This window comes from Giraffa tippelskirchi, chromosome 1 (genome assembly GCF_054371585.1).
Source record: "Giraffa tippelskirchi isolate mGirTip1 chromosome 1, T2T-mGirTip1v1.2.pri, whole genome shotgun sequence".
NCBI classification, from domain to species: Eukaryota; Metazoa; Chordata; class Mammalia; order Artiodactyla; family Giraffidae; genus Giraffa; species Giraffa tippelskirchi.
In genome coordinates, this window is record NC_137275.1 from 171,022,297 (window position 1) to 171,039,340 (window position 17,044).

A 17,044-nucleotide genomic window follows, 5' to 3' on the forward strand; every position below is an offset into this window, starting at 1 on the left:
GCGCAAGTGGTAAAGAACCTGCCTGCCAGTGCAGGAGATGTAAGAGACTCAGGCTTGATCCCTGGGTTGGGAAGATCCCCTGGAGAAGGGAATGGCAACCCACTCCAGTATTCTTGCCTGGAGAGTCCCATGGACAGAGGAGCCTGACGGGCTACTGTCCATAGGGTCGCATAGAGTTGGACAGAATGGAAGGGACTTAGCTCACACACGAGAGAGTAGCTGCTGCTGTTGCTGCTAAGTCGCTTCAGTTGTGTCCAACTCTGTGTGACCCCATAGACGGCAGCCCACCAGGCTCCCCCGTCCCTGGGATTCTCCAGGCAAGAGTACTGAGAGTAGTTCTAATTGCAAGAAAAAAAATTATATATTATAAAAAATATATAATTATATAAAAATATCATTATATATATGATGGATGTTAACTAGACTTAATGTGGTGATCATTTTGCAACATATACAAGCACTGAATCATTATGTTGTATACTTGAAATTAATATAAGGCTATCTATCAATTATACCTCAATTTAAAAAAAAGTCAACATTTACGTCACTGCCAATTCTAGTTAGATGATTTTTTTGGTAACAGAGCATAACAGCTAAAAACTTAAAAACTGAATTAAAGCACTTAAAACTAATTAGTTAATTAATTTATAGTATCAAAAATTAAAATTTGAGAAATAACTAGCCAAATGTGCAAAATACCCCCAACATTTCTTCTTTTAAAGTAATATTTAAGCTACCATCAATTTATTTATTTTTGGCTGTGCTGGGTCTTCGCTGGGCTTTCCTTTAGTTGCACCAAGCGGGGGCTACTCTCTAGCTGCGGTGCATGGGCTTCTCACTGTGGTGGTTTCTCCCGTTGTGCAGCACAGGCTCTAGAGCACATGGGCTTCAGTAGTTGTTGCACGTGGGCTCAGTAGTTGCAGCTTCCAGGCTCCAGGGCATAGGCTCAATAGTTGTAGCACATAGGCTTCGCTGCTCCCCAGCATATGGGATCTTCCCAGATCAGGGATTGAACCAGTGTCTCCTGAATTGGCAGGTGGATTCTTTACCACTGAGCCACCAGGGAAACCCAGCCTCCAACATTTCTTAAAACTCAAATTCTAGGACCTTATCTCTTGGACCAGTTTCTCTAAGCCACCAGTCCATTGCCATCTTCTACCCCATGTTCTGAGAGCCAGCAGATGGGGATTCAGAGAAATCACTGGGTCAAGGACGTTCTTACCTGACTGCACAGCTCTAGGTTCTCAGAGTACACGGCGATCTGTTGTCTGGGCTGCTGCTCCTCCGACAGGTAACTGGCCAGGAGGATGAGGACATCAAAACCAAACTTGTCTGTGAATGCTTTCAAATCACTGGTGATATTTCTGTGAAATGTACAGTTCTGAAACAACAGACAATTTGATATTAACATCAAGCTCCTCAGCTCTGGTGAATCATGCCACAAATTTGCCCAGTCTTACGATGTATTACCAATGATACTTATTATTAGATACAAATGAAATAAATACTTTGCTTTGAGAAAGTTTCCAAAATTTTTCATACTATGGCTTGAAATATACATTCCTTGTTTTGTTTTGTTTTCCTAAACCAAGAAAGGAAGGATCTTTGCTGTTATTATTAAGAACAGTTTAGAGAGGAACAAATAGCTTACCATCTTTTCCGTAGAATGTTTAACTTTGTAAAACATACTTTTCCTTTTGTTGTTCACATGACATAGGAATGTCTGTAGAATATTATTACAACCCACTAGAAAAGTAGGAGGAAGCTATTGCTTTTTTCTGTAATTGTTTTCTAATGATTATTAACTCCAAGCAGAATTCCTGAGGATATACTCAGCTGAGTTTACCAGTGCTTTTTATTCCAATGTAGAAGTCTAGGAGATTTGTGTCAGGGATGTGATATCAGATCTGCTTGCTCATTCTATGTGAAATCTAAAGAGGAATGAATAACTGTGGAAAAGGGATCCATCATCACAGAGTGTACCCAGACCTGTGGCTCACATCATCTGTGGGAATGTCCTGGCCTTTTAGAATTTCATTAACTACAACGAGACCCACTTTTTGTCTGCATGGTTATCTCTTTTTCTTAAAAAAATGCACTGAAGACCATATGTTACCCCCTAGCATAATGCCTGGCATATACTAGTTGCTTAAGAAAAGTTTGTTGAATGATTGGAGAGACATATAAAATCAACCTGTGCTACATAATCCTTTATCATATTATATATATATATATATAATATTAATAGCACCTGTAAATGACAAAAATATAATCATCACCTGATAATCCATAGCTCTACTCAATGAAAAATCACCTTAATGTGCATTCAAGAGATATAAAGAATTCTGTTAATTTTTTCCTGATTACAAAGTCATCAGAATTATGCATGCCACTGGTAAAACATTAAAGTAGTACAGAAAAACAGCCCATAGGAAGTGGAAATACCACACACCTCCACCTCAACTAACCATTAGGAAGAGCTAAACAGTGCAGCACATATAGGTGCAGACTTTTTTCATGTCCAGATGAATGTTTGTATATGGTAGCTCTTTAACACTTGTGGATTTGATATTTGTAGCTTAGACTATTTACCAGCTACTTGAAATATCCAATAATACTTGTACTCTGTAATTCTGTTGAGCTGAATGTCAAGGTTGATGAGGTCACTGAGAGAGAACATGAGAAACCTGGCCATTGGGTGGACCCAACCCATCAGTGGCTTCCCTGCCTCCAGGAGCCTTGTTGTCTACTCCTGTGGCCACTACTTTCATTAGGCATCTCATGAGGCTACTTTCACTTTTGGTTACAAGGAAGTGCACATGGGAATTCACAAAGATCTCAGGATATATTGCTGATGAATACAAAGGATCTATTGTATTGACCTGGTAATGAAATGTATGATGCTCAAATACAATAGCTTTTGGAAGTATGCACACAGTCAGCTTTCATGCATTTAATTTATTGTCCAAGTGTCATAATAATCTTTAAATAAGTACTTCAAAAATTAATTTACTCACAAAAGTAGATTTTTAGAATGAGTTTTATAATTGGACCTTATACACAATGTGCACTCAATAGATAAAATTATTTCAAATCATTATTGGTGTTAACTATCAAGAATCCCAATGCTGAGCTTCTTGCTATTATGAATTGTAAACAAAGATGAGGTCCCAAAGGAAAACAATAATGGGCAACAACCATGTACATCTTATCTCCAATGACTGAAGCCTTGGCATAAAAAGACTTAGAATTTTCCTTTCAAAATATTTTTTTCATGATGTGCATAAACTCATTCCCCACAACGTATTTATAAACCCTTGAAAGAAGACACACCACTTCTAAAAGATTCTGACACACAATAGTAATTACCATGACACTTCTCGCTGGGTCCCTCAGACAAGAGAAAGCAGGTTTTACTGGTACCTGAGTGCAAGATTAGCACTCAGTAGAATCAGCATTAATTCAAAGCCCTACTTGTGGAATATGTGCTATTCAAAAATGTTGGCTGAGCTCCAATCTCTCTGGACTTGTCTGTGTTAAAATGATGGCCCCAGGATCTTGCTAAACTCTAATCCAGCAGCACTAGCACCATCAGGCATCTTGTTAGAAAAGCAGGGTCTCAGGTCACACTCCAAACCTATTGACGTAGAATCTGCATTTCCCACAAATCCTAGGCAATTCAAACACACATGGAAATCTGAAAAGCACTGCTCTGGGGAGCCATTTTTAATTGATATATTTTCCCGTGAATCAACTCTTCGCACTCTCTCAGTGCTGTCATGGGCCTTTCACTGACTCAGGCCCTCAGCTCCCTGCTGCTCATTCTGGCCTCGTGATTAACATCACCTTGGGATGTATACTTTTGGGCCACTTTGTCAGAGGTTCTCATTTAGCAGCACAGGATTGGGTCCAAGAATCTGTAATTTTATTATGTACCTCAAGTGATTCTTAGAATGAAGCTCCTTTGTATAATAATTCCCCAGTTTTCCTCTGGGTGGCCTTGAATTCCACAGGATTACACAGAGTATTGATAAAACAAAGATTTATGTGAATCAGAGAAACAAAATACTTACATTTTACAGTAACCCCAAAACAGAGATCATCAACTACTATGTCCTATCCACCCTAATAAAATTGCCCAAGCCAGATTCGATCTCACTGGCTTTAGGATAATGCCAGGAATTTCATGTTTAAAACAGAATCAAACAAGCAAGAGTAAGATTTTTCAGGAATCTGGGAGGCAGGGTTTGTTTGTTCTGCTTTTATGCTGGTGCTGTTTGCATAGGAGATAATTTATTATTGTCTTCTAGCTACACAGGGAGTCATATGCTGCGACACCTCTTATGTTGCTGACAAGCTAGGCTGGCCCTGAATAAATATCACTTCATCATGAACACAACCCAACTATAGATACAGGTTGACATTTTATTCCCCCCATCTGCCTTCTACCTGATAAATTACTGTTTTAGTTACACGTTTACAAATACTATTTGTTAATCTGCTCAAATATCTCCAAAATGTTTTCCCCACCTTAAGTTAAAATTATACACATATATATGTCCCAATTTGCCCAAGGTTTAGAAAATAAAGGAATACAACCTACATTTACCACCTCTACACCCATCATCCAACCCTCCATATTTGAAATATGACCCCAGCCTGAGATTGTTGCATGAAATTTAGGAAGTTGTATTACTAATCATTAAACCTGAAAATTGACTGGTGAAAGCCCAGACTATTCCAACATATCAGTTAGGAAGAAAGGCAAATGCTCCCAGTCACAGTCTTTTGTCACTCATGGATCCAGAGATTAGATCGTTAGACATTTTTAGAGGTCATGAGTTATTTTGCTTGAGCAATTCCTGGTTTTGAAATTAGTAGAAAGCCTGAAAATGTAGGGAACGGTCTTGCTATTTCTTGGCCAAAAGCCAAGGTGTAGATGTCAAGGGCCCTCAGAAGAGGTTGATGATAGATCATAAGGACAAAGGGCAGGTGAACAGAAATGACAGGGCTATATTTTATCTAATATGAAAACCAAGACAGTGATAGTGTCCAACAGATGTACTACTTTTGTTCTTGAAAGTACTTGGACAAATGCAATGGAAAATTCCATTCTCTCACTAAATCCCATTTTAGTTCTTAATCCATTACTCTGAAAAATTTAGTTTTTATTCTATATGCCTATTAGCTTTAGTGCATCACATGAAATAAGTGATCTAAATAATATCTTATAAACAACTGAGTCCTTAAATGTGCACATTCTTTGAGAGAAAAACCACTCTCCTTACAACACTCATATGTACATATTCTATTGTCTTCTGAATCCCTCCTGTCAGACTTCTGCCCCTCCAATCATTCCACTGAAACTGCTCTTCTCAAAAGTATCAATCATTTCCAGGTCACCAAATTAAAAAAATCTATTTCCTCTTCTTACTTTAATTGACTTCTCCCAATAATTTCATGAGGTTGATTTTCCCTCTTTCTTGAAACACTTAATTCCTTCACTTTCCGTCATTACATTTTCTTTTCTCCCAACTCATTGGCTACTCCTCAGTCATCTTTGCTGCTGCTTCTCCCCTAGTCAACTTTTAAATGTTCCTAACCTCTTTCTCGTTCACACATTCTCCTTAGTGATTTCATCCAGTCACATGGCTTTCAAATCATCTATCTGCCAATGACAACCAAATCACATCCACCTGAATGCTAACCTGATTTACCCATGTGATATCGTCACATCAATATCTTGTAAGTGTCTCAAATAAAATACAACCTACCTCCACCCCAGTTTCCTCCATAGCATGAAATGTACCTCCACTCACCCAGTTCCTCAAGTCAAACATCTTAGGAATTCTTCTTTATCCTCTTTTCCCCTTCATTCTTCACATAATCCATCAGCAACTCCTATTAACTTTCCCTCTAAAACATATCTCAAGTCCAAACACTTCTCTGACTTCTTTCCATCTCTATTACTGTCATAGCCACAGTCACCATCATCTCTCCCCTGAACTTGGGTGACAGTCTCCCAGCTGGTCTCTCTGAAGTGGCTCATCTCCTTTCCCTATGACTAGTTCTTCGCACAGGACTAAGACAGAGCTTTGAAAAATGTAGCCAAAACCATGATACTCGTGAGCTTGAAACTCACTCAAGAGTTTCTCAATGTGATTATTTACTATTTTTTTCTTTTTTTTTTTAAAAAGGGAAGAGAAAGGTTTAATGTCCTTGAAACTGAGTTCTTATAAACCAATGCAAAAAAGTAGACATAGCAATAGAAAAAAACAGTTGGTGAACATAAAAAACAATTCACAACTGAAATATCTGAAATCATTAATAATCAAAGAAATCCTTTGATCATGTTTTATCTTCTCTTTTCCTATAATTGGTAAATATGGCTGAATGGGCATTCTCATACATTGTTAGAAATATATTCTAAAGAAATAATCATATATACACATGAAAGGTTTATGGACAAAGCTATTCATTAGATTATTACTATAGTAACTAAAACTTTGAAACAATCTAAATGTCCTACAATAGAGAAATAGTTCAATAAATTATGGAATAGTAACATAAAAGAATGTTATGTTGGTATTAAAAATCACACTATCAAAGAATACTTAATAACACAAGAAAATATCAGACATAGTGTCAAGTAGAAAATAATTTCTATAATCATATAAAATTAGAATGTTACTTCTATATGTATGCAAATAATATATATTGAAATTAAAATACAATGGGTATTAAGACATCTTGATATTAAAGTGGACATAATTTAGTCAAATTGCTAAATCTAAAATCTGATTGTGTCTCTCTATTAATTTAGAGCACTTTCTCCAAAGCTCCTGGTAAAGTCTTTGGAGGCTAACTGGCTTTGCCATTCACTAGCTGAGTGTGTTAAGTGAGTTTACTTAATTTCTCTAAAGTCCTCATCTGTAAACCCTCACCTCATAAGACTGTTAAGATTACTAAGAACTTACGTGTATCAAAAAGCAGGCCCAATGCCTGGCATATAATGGACAATAAACATTAAATCTCTTTCCTAATTCTAACTATCAAAAGGTCATTCTTAGGATTCATGGGAATAATTAGATTCATAGAAAGTATTTCACAAGTTCTTGGTACAGCAACTGATTATTCATATTACAATTTCTTCCCTTATATTCTTTCTAATACTGTGAACTTTGCAATCATAATCACACACAAGTCACTGAAGTGAATCACATGTAAAATTCCTAGATGTGAGATTATAGAGGAAGTTACACCTGAAGCAAAGTCATTTAAAAAGTAAAATAACATAAAAACTCTGGATCAGGCAGTGTTTCCCACTAATGGATCCTTTATCCTTAATTCCAGGTTAAAGTCAATGAATGAACTTCAGTTTGCCACTACACAAACAAAAAAATGTATAGTGATTTTTTTCTACAGCCAAATCACCATGGATAGAGTCTTTTGCATCATTCCAAGTGCCATACTACCTTTGTGACAGGCTGGGACCTGGACCAACTGCTGCAGTGCTTGCATCTGGACAAATGTCTCTTTAAGCAACAAAATACAAAGAAATGATAAGGGACTAAAAATAAATACACGTATGGGAAGTTGGGGCAAATTATGGACAAGACAACACAAAAAGACCACAAAATTCAACTGCCACTTCTGAAGAGCAGGGAGAAAAACAAGGTGTTGGGAGCAAAATCAGGTACTGTGCACGCCCCCTGCACTCACCAACAAAGGCATGCGCCAACCACCTAAGCCACCCCTTTGGCTGGATCCCTGGACACACCCCTCATTCGCTCCTTTAAGGAACCAGCTCGTCACACCCCAGTCAGGGGAGTAAGCAAGGGAAACTGCTACTTGTTTTTGTCCCCCACTGCTGCAGCAGGGGCCCCAATAAAGCCTTGCCCAAATTTCTTGCCTCTTACCAATTTATATTGCTTAAGGAAGGCCAAGAGCCCTGATTGGTATCAGCTTCAATGGAGTTTACTCCTCATGCTAGTACCTTCCATTTAGATCTAATACTCTAGACTACACACATAATGCAAAACAGTTGTTTCTCTTGCAAATCACAGATGAAACTTATTGAGTAATGCTTTTATTAAATAAAATAAAAATATTTTCTAATGTCAAGAACAAGTTATAGATTTATCATGTCTGAAATTTTTTTCTTCTTGCAGGAAATAGAAAAAGTGAGTAGATAAAACCTGTAGGTAGGAAGCTTGTATAGAAATCATTAACAAGACTAAAATACAAGCTCACACAGCTTCATCTTTGAGAAGAGTGAGTCTTGGAAACATAGTATGACAATCCATAACTACCTTGTAAGCACAGTGGTTAGCATGGATTGCTGAGTTACTGAAATTTAAGAGTATGGTTTGACATTTATACTCTGTGGGTTTACTTTTAGATTGAGGACTATTTTCTTTTTAAATCAAGATATATGAAAAATGCTGAGGTATGTACACAAATGTTCTTAATGAAAGCTTCATGATTTATGCTACCAAAATTTCATTATGATGTTTAAAATATTCAGCAATAATAAAGTCTGATAATTCTGACAGGAAAATGATTTATGAGAACACAAAATGCATAAATTAAAGAGATTTTATTTATTCTGTTTTTCGTATACACTTTAATTGGTAAGCAAAGATATTCACCATGTTGTTACCAAATGTCATTTAAAAAAAAAAACACTCTATTGTTCTTATTCCCATAAGCTAGCCAACTCACTTTAGTAGTAAAAACTTCACTGGGTCTATTTAAACTATATTATGCATCACATTTTGAAAATAGAGCCAAACAGCACATATTATCACTAAAAAAAGAGCCCTTTCATAAAAAGATTTTGTGGAAATTAACTGCAATATATAAATGAACATATAAATGTACATATGAATATAATTTTCATTTAAACCAAAGGTATATTGCCTAAAATAATTTAATCAGACCATTTCTGCATTAAGCACTCTGTTAAGTGCTTTGCATCATCTCATTTAAACTTTAAAGTGCCCAGATGATGTGGGCAGCATTTCTGTTTTGCACTGAGAAAACAGAGGCTGCAGATAGTTAAGTAACTGATGTCTCACACAGCTCACACATGTGAAAATGGGACTCGATCCCAGGTGCATCTGACTGCAGAGCCCAGGTTCTAACCTTTGTTTTTCCCAAGTGAGAAAATTCTTCAAAGATAATACTAATGCCACTTTTAATTTCATAAAAGTTTTGCTACTCCATTTACTTCTGTATATTACTATTAACAAGTCTCCCTTGTCACTATACACAAGCAAGCCACAACCTTGATTTTTTTTAAAGTTAAAACTGCCAATACAACCCTCAAAATGCAAGTTTATCAAATAAAGCTGAGAAGAGCAGTAAACAGACAAAAACTGCATCTACCTAAATTTACAAATTCACGTATTTACAAAGTTCAGCAACTGTTAGGTTTCACATGCAGAGGTTAACGCACAGGAAAGTGTTTGTAGTAGTGTCTGGATGTCTTGAAACACTGGAAGCAATGAACAGACACGCAAACATAGCACGGTTTAGCTGTAGGTCAATTAATGAACCTATGCGGTCCCCACAAAGTTGCACGTTGTAGTTCTGATTCCTCCTTTAAGGCACAAATTGCCACACTCTTTTTAATGGCTCACAGTGACTACTGATGGTGTTGAAGTACAGTAGCAAGTTTACATATCCCTTCATTTACAGAACCATCCATCCCATCAGGGAAGTATACAATATGCTTCAAAGAATAAGAACAAGATTTTAAAAGCCGGGATCAACCTGAACCTAAGCAAGCTGGCATCCTGCCTCATGCTCACCATCTCTATCGTGAGAGAACCAATGTTAGTCCAACAGAGTTGCCCTGGAAAAAGATGCTTATATGCTGTGCTTCATGAAAGGATGGTCCTAAGCAGTCTCTCAAAACTAGTTAATAATAGATAGAATACTTGGAAGTGGGAAGGTTCACAACCAATTAAAGATGAATATGTCATCACCTTATTTACCAGCTCAGCCTAGTTTACATTTTCTTTAAGGACATACTCATAATCATGAAAACTTCTCAACGCAGTATGGATTCAAGGGCTCAGTGAGAAAAGAGCTAGAATGTAGCTCCACTTCAGTTAGTCGGTTCAGTTCAGTCACTCAGTTGTGTCCGATTTTTTGTGACACCATGGACTGCAGCACGCCAGGCCTCCCTGTCTATCACCAACTCCTGGAGTGTACCCAAACTCATATCCATTGAGTTGGTGATGCCATCCAACCATCTCATCCTCTGTCACCCCCTTCTCCTCCCACCTTCAATCTTTCCCAGCATCTGGGTCTTTTCAAATCAGTCAGTTCTTCGCATCAGGTGGCCAAAGTATTGAAGTTTCAGCTTCAGCATCAGTCCTTCCAGTGAACACTCAGGACTGATCTCCTTTAGTATGGACTGGTTGGATCTCCTTGCAGTCCAAGGAAACCTCAAGAGTTTTCTCCAACACCACAGTTCAAAAGCATCAATTCTTCGCCGCTCAGCTTTCTTTACAGTCCAACTCTCACATCCATACATAACTACTGGAAAAACCACAGCTTTGACTAGACGGACCTTTGTGGGCAAAGTAATGTCTGCTTTTTAATATGCTGTCTAGGTTGGTCATAACTTTCCTTCCAAGGAGTAAGCATCCTTGGCAGCAGTCACCATCTGCAGTGATTTTGGAGCACAAAATAAAGTCTGCCACTGTTTCCCCATCTACTTGCCATGAAGTGATGGGACCAGATGCTATGATCTTCGTTTTCTGAATGTTGAGCTTTAAGCCAACTTTTTCACTCTCCTCTTTCACTTTCATCAAGCTCTTTAGTTCTTCTTCACTTTCTGCCATAAGGGTGATATCATCTGCATATCTGAGGTTATTGATATTTCTCTTGGCAATCTTGATTCCAGCTTGTGCTTAATACAGCCCAGCATTTCACATGATGTACTCTGCACAGAAGTTAAATAAGCAGGGTGACAATATACAACCTTGATGTACTCCTTTTCCTATTTGGAACCAGTATGTTGTTTCATGTTCAGTTCTAACTGTTGCTTCCTGACCTGCATACAGGTTTCTCAAGAAGCAGGTCAGGTGGTCTGGTATTCCCATCTCTTGAAGAATTTTCCACAGTTTATTGTGATCCACACAGTCAAAGGCTTTGGCATAGTCAATAAAGCAGAAATAGATGTTTCTCCGGAACTCTCTTGCTTTTTCGATGATCCAGCAGATGTTGGCAATTTGATCTCTGGTTTCTCTGCCTTTTCTAAAACCAGCTTGAACATCTGGAAGTTCACTGTTCACGTATTGTTGAGGCCTGGCTTGGAGAATTTTGAGCATTACTTTACTAGCGTGTGAGATGAGTGCAATTCTGTGGTAGTTAGAGCATTCTTTGGCATTGCCTTCCTTTGGGACTGGAATGAAAACTGACCTTTTCCAGTCCTGTGGCCACTGCTGAGTTTTCCGAATTTGCTGGCATATGGAGTGCAGCACTTTCAGAGCATCATCTTTTAGGATTTGAAATAGCTCAACTGGATTTCCATCACCTCCACTAGCTTTGTTCGTAGTGATGCTTCCTAAGACCCACTTGACTTCACATTCCAAGATGTCTGGCTCTAGCTGAGTGTTCACACCGTCATGATTATCTGGGTTGTGAAGATCTTTTTTGTACAGTTCTTGTGTGTATTCTTGCCACCTCTTAGTATCTTCTACTTCTGTTAGGTCCATACAATTTCTGTCCTTTACTGAGACCATCTTTGCATGAAATGTTCCCTTGGTATCTCTAATTTTCTTGAAGAAATCTCTAGTCTTTCCCATTCTATTGTTTTCCTCTATTTCTTTGCATTGATCACTGAGGAAGGCTTTCTTGTCTCTGCTTGTTATTCTTTGGAACTCTGCATTCAAATGGGTATATCTTTCCCTTTCTCCTTTGCTTTTTGCTTCTCTTTTTTTCACAGCTATTTGTAAGGCCTCCTCCGACAGCCATTTTGCTTTTTTGCATTTCTTTTCCTTGCGATAGTCTTGATCCCTGTCTCCTGTACAGCTTCACGAACCTCTGTCCATAGTTCATCAGGCACTCTATCAGATCTAGTCCCTTAAATCTATTTCTCACTTCCACTGCATAATTGTAAAGGATTTGATTTAGGTCATACCTAAATAGTCTAGTGGTTTTCCTTACTTTCTTCAATTTAAGTCTGAATTTGGCATTAAGGAGTTCATGATCTGAACCACAGTCAGCACCCAGTCTTGTTTTTGCTGACTGTATAGAGCTTCTCCATGTATGGCTGCAAAGAATACAATCAGTCTGATTTTGTGTTGACATCTGGTAATGTCCATGTGTAGAGTCTTCTCTTGTTTTTAGAAGAGGGTGTTTGCTATGACCAGTGCGTTCTCTTGGCAAAACTCTATTAGCTTTTGCCCTGCTTCATTCTGTACTCCAAGGCCAAATTTGCCTGTTACTCCAGGTGTTTCTTGACTTCCTACTTTTGCATTCCAGTCCTCTATAATGAAAAGAACATCTTTTGGGGATGTTAGTTCTAGAAGGTCTTGTAGGTCTTCATAGAACCATTCAGCTTTAGCATCTTCAGCATTACTGGTTGGGGCATAGACTTGGATTACCATGATATTGAATGGCTTGCCTTGGAAGTGAACAGAGATATTTTGTCATTTTTGAGATTGTATCGAAGTACTGCATTTCGGACTCTTTTGTTGACTATGATAGTTACTTCATTTCTTCTAAGGGATTCTTGCCCACAGTAGTAGATATAATCATCATCTGAATTAAATTCACTCATTCCAGTCGATTTTAGTTTGCTGATTCCTAAAATGTTGACGTTCACTCTTGAAATCTCCTGTTTGACCACTTACAACTTGCCTTGATTCATGGATCTAACATTCCAGGTTCCTATGCAATAGTGCTCTTTACAGCATCAGACCTTGCTTCCATCACCAGTTGCATCCACAACTGGGTGTTGTTTTTTGCTTTGGCTCTGTCTCTTCATTCTTTCTGGAGTTATTTCTCCACTGATCTCCAGTAGCATATTGGGCACCTACTGACCTGGCGAGTTCATCTTTCAGTGTCCTATCTTTTTGCCTTTTCATACTGTTCATGGGGTTCTTGAGGCAAGAATACTGAAGTGGTTTGCCATTCCCTTCTCCAGGGGATCATATTTTGTATGTTTATAAGGATTTCTATATGGGACTGAACAACTCAGGACCTATGCATAATGGAAAATCCACTCATGCATGTGTGCTCAGTTATGTCTGACTCTGTGACCCCACGGACTGTAGCCCACCAGGCTCCTCTGTCCATGGGATTTTCCAGGCAAGAATATTGGAGTTTTTGCCATTTCCTTCTCCACAGAAATCCACTCATGAGGCATTCTTTATTTTTAAAATGTCAGAACCTGGGAAACACACCAGCTACCAAATAATAATAAATTATTTCCATAATTATGTAGGGATGTTTTTTTAAAAAAATCCCCATTAGCTTGTTTTAAACCATGAGCTTAAACACGGCTTTATTTATTTTCCTTGGTAAAAATAAATCTTCTCATTTGAACAATATTTAAAGAAAGCAGGAAACCTTCCTTCCTCTCTGGGTACCCCTTTCTGATTTATGGACACCACCAGTCAAGCCCTCAAAGCCCTTATTGCACATGTACACTGCACACACGTCTGATTTCTCTGAGCTGTGTCAATATTAACCTGACCAAATGAAGATCAAACTGTCTCTTTTGTTCCTCCTGCTCCTCACATGGGGAGCACAATATGGCTCTTGTCAGAGGTGCTTCATCATTTTGGCTCAAGGAAACTGTCAGTACAGTTTGGGATTCGTTCTTCATGGGCAGATATCCTGATGGGTCTAATGAAGCCTTTCTGCTGACAACTCACTTGCTAAAAATACCCAACCACCACCAAGTTTAAGTGGGGAATATGGTTGTGTCCCCTTTGCTATCAACCTAACAAAAGTGATTTCTTTCGAAGTCTATAATATCTATATACCAAGGTACACACCTCTCACCATCCATATTTGCTCTTGCTAGTTTCCATTTGCCCAGTGATAAACTTTATGACATTCTTAAATTGGAATATAATAGGGTAAACACCAATCTTAGAGCACACACGCAGAGCCAACAGTCTGTGTGTGCCATTTGTTGCAATTCTAATCTAATTACCAGAAACCCCCTCCTGCAAACAGATAACACTCCAGGGTTTGTGGTTTCATTTTCATTTGGAGACGTCTGTGTGTGGGGAGCTTGAGGAATTCATTTTCAGGTAAGGACACTGTATTGTTGTGACTCTCTTGGCCCCAGTCACAGAAACTTCACTCAAACTGGCGTTTTTCACTCAAACTTCAGAAAGATATGGTGAGTGTTCTAAAAAAGCAAAGGAAGAAGTGGAGGACAAGCGGGAAGAGAGAAAGGGTTGCTAGGGATGTGGGGGCCACTCAGCTTCTCCATCCTCTTCTCCTGGCTTCATTCTCCTCTCCTGCCACCAATTAGCATCCTCCTTGTGGCAGGAAACATGGGTGGCAGCAGCTGCAGGGTAGACCTTTCAGTTTTATTCAAGACTCACTCCCTCTTGATCTTGAGTTTGAAAACTCTGGAAGAATTCTGGTTGTCCTACTTGGGCTGGATACCTAGCAATTGAGTTGGGTTAGAAAGACCACATAATACAGGTATGGTACCTGCTGGAACAAGAGTGATAGATAAAAGTCATTTCCTGGGGGTGGGGGGATGGTGGTGAGCAGATAAACCTTTAGGTGGGCACCCTAGATATCAGGCTCAAAGAATTACCCAATCTCTCTCTGTCATTCACACACATCTGTACACACCTACAGATACACATTATTCCCCAAATCCCTGTTTTATTTCCAGCCATCCAAGCACAAGTTATAGGGAGACACATGATGCTTGGAGAGATAATCTTAGTTACCTTTCATTTCATGGAAGTTTATATCTCAGTTAAGAGAAGTATTATAAAGAGTGATCAAAAAAATCTGTGAAACTGTTATGCTTATAAAATGAAAATTATTCTTAATCAATCAAAAATACATAATACTACCTATGCAATCCAGGATAAAGAAGCCAGGCCTCCTTAATCTCTATTCTTCCATGTCATAGTGAGGGATACTCTTTTTGGCTCCTGCTCAATTTCCCCTTTAGCTGTCAAACTTCCATTGCTATTTGCACTGTATGTGTAGTGCACCAAAATGCTTTAAATACAAGTCAGAAATTATCTTCAGGCCCTACCCACAAGGCAGAGAGTATTTGGGCTAAATCTGGTGGGACAAGAGTTGTATTTCTATGTTATCATTTTATATTATATAAGAGCTATTTATAGAAAGGCTCAAAGTAGGCCAAATACCCCAGGGGCAGGGGTGGGGGATCTAAATTCATAACAGGTAGAAAGTAGTAACTTTAGAGCAGGGTTTCTCACTTGACCTCACTGACTTTGGGGGCTGGATCATTCTTTGCTGTGGGGGTTGTTCTGTGAATTGTTGGATGGTTAGCCACATCACTGGCCTCCACTCACTAGCTGCCAGTAGCTAAACTCTCTCTCCTAGGTGTGACAATCAAATGCATTTCCAGACATTGTCAAACGTCAACTGCAGGACCAAAATACCCTACCTAAGAAAAACAGAATAATAGGAGAATCTTGCAAACTTAAATAATTCAAATCCCATTCAACTCTTTCAGAAATATTATTGCATAAGCAGGATACCTCAGTAATTCTCTCTGGTTTAAGAAGCAGGAGGACTTGAAAAAAATTAGATAGGAAACTTTTACACAAATACTCTGTACTAACTGGCCAAATATTTCCCTTTTCTAGGCTGGTAAAATTTTAAAATTCTCATCAATTGTCTTTGAGTTTATACTGGCAAGCTTATACAATAAACAGCATATTGACTCTCTTAAACAAAAGAAAAAGCAGGATGATTTAAAAGACAGAGCCAGGATTTTACTAAAGCATCTACTTCCTGTGCCAGGAAAAAGATGTTTTCCTAGGTATTTCTCAGAGTTTAAGTCTAGAAAAACTGTATTAATCCAGGTCAGTTAAGAGTAAACAGGGCATTTTTAAAATCGAACTTTGTATTTGAGATTCCTGACAATAACATGCATGCTGTTGTTGTTGTGCTCTGTCATGTCCAACTCTTTGTGACCCCGTGAAGGCTCCGCTTTCCATGGAACTTTCCAGGCAAGAATCCTGGAGTGGGTTGCCATTTCCTCAAACATAGTAACCCTAGAAAACAGCAGATACTGGAGGGCAATGCAATCTGACTGGGGCATTTTGAGCTTCCAGTGAATGGCTAGCATCCTTGACTGATAACAGGCTACACGGGAAGACTCATCAAAATTTATTTCTCAGCCTTAATTATCTGAATCTGTATATCATACTGGTTCTCAACCATGGCTATACCTTAGGGAGCTGATAACCCAGGGAGCTGTTAAAAAAAAACACTCAGACCCCGCCCCATGAGATTTAAATTTGATTGCCTAAGGGTAGGGCCAGGGCATCAGAATATCTTTCAGAGGATTCCAGCTATTATTCTAATGTGCAGCTAAGATGAAGAACAGTGGTATACATAGATATAAAGAAACAATTTTTAATTCATGCTGTGTAGACATAGTTTCTATATCAACAATTCTTGTTTCTACTCTATAGTTATTGAGTGAACTTTCAGAGTCAGAGAGAAAACACAAATCCCCAAAACAGATGCTCACAACTTCATTTTTAAAAATGCAATTCTAACTCCTCCCCAAATGTGCAAGTGCTTAAATGCATGGGTTTTGAAATCTGACAGTCCATGATTCAAATCCTAATTCCACATCCTGTTTTCCCTGCACCTTCAGGCAAGTTACTTGATCATGTTAAGCTTCAATTCTTTCATATGGAAAAATGAAGATAACAATCTCCTTTACAAAATGAAACAGTCTATAAAACACTTAGCTTGGTATCTCTCAGAGTCAGCCCTGAAAACGTTGTAACCCTATGAGAGCAGCAGCAAGAAAAGCAGCCACAACTGTATTAACAGT

General features: G+C 38.5%; 1 protein-coding gene across 3 annotated transcripts in view; it reads right to left on the reverse strand.

Annotated features, from left to right (window-relative positions):
• The window catches only part of PRUNE2 (prune homolog 2 with BCH domain), a 284,658-nt gene that overhangs the window by 93,978 nt on the left and 173,636 nt on the right, over nucleotides 1–17,044 (reverse strand). For all 3 annotated transcript variants that reach the window (XM_081505723.1, XM_081505702.1, XM_081505712.1), the window contains exon 7: nucleotides 1,223–1,381. In XM_081505723.1, the coding sequence (XP_081361849.1) occupies nucleotides 1,223–1,381 (159 nt within the window). The remainder of the gene's footprint in view (nucleotides 1–1,222; nucleotides 1,382–17,044) is intronic.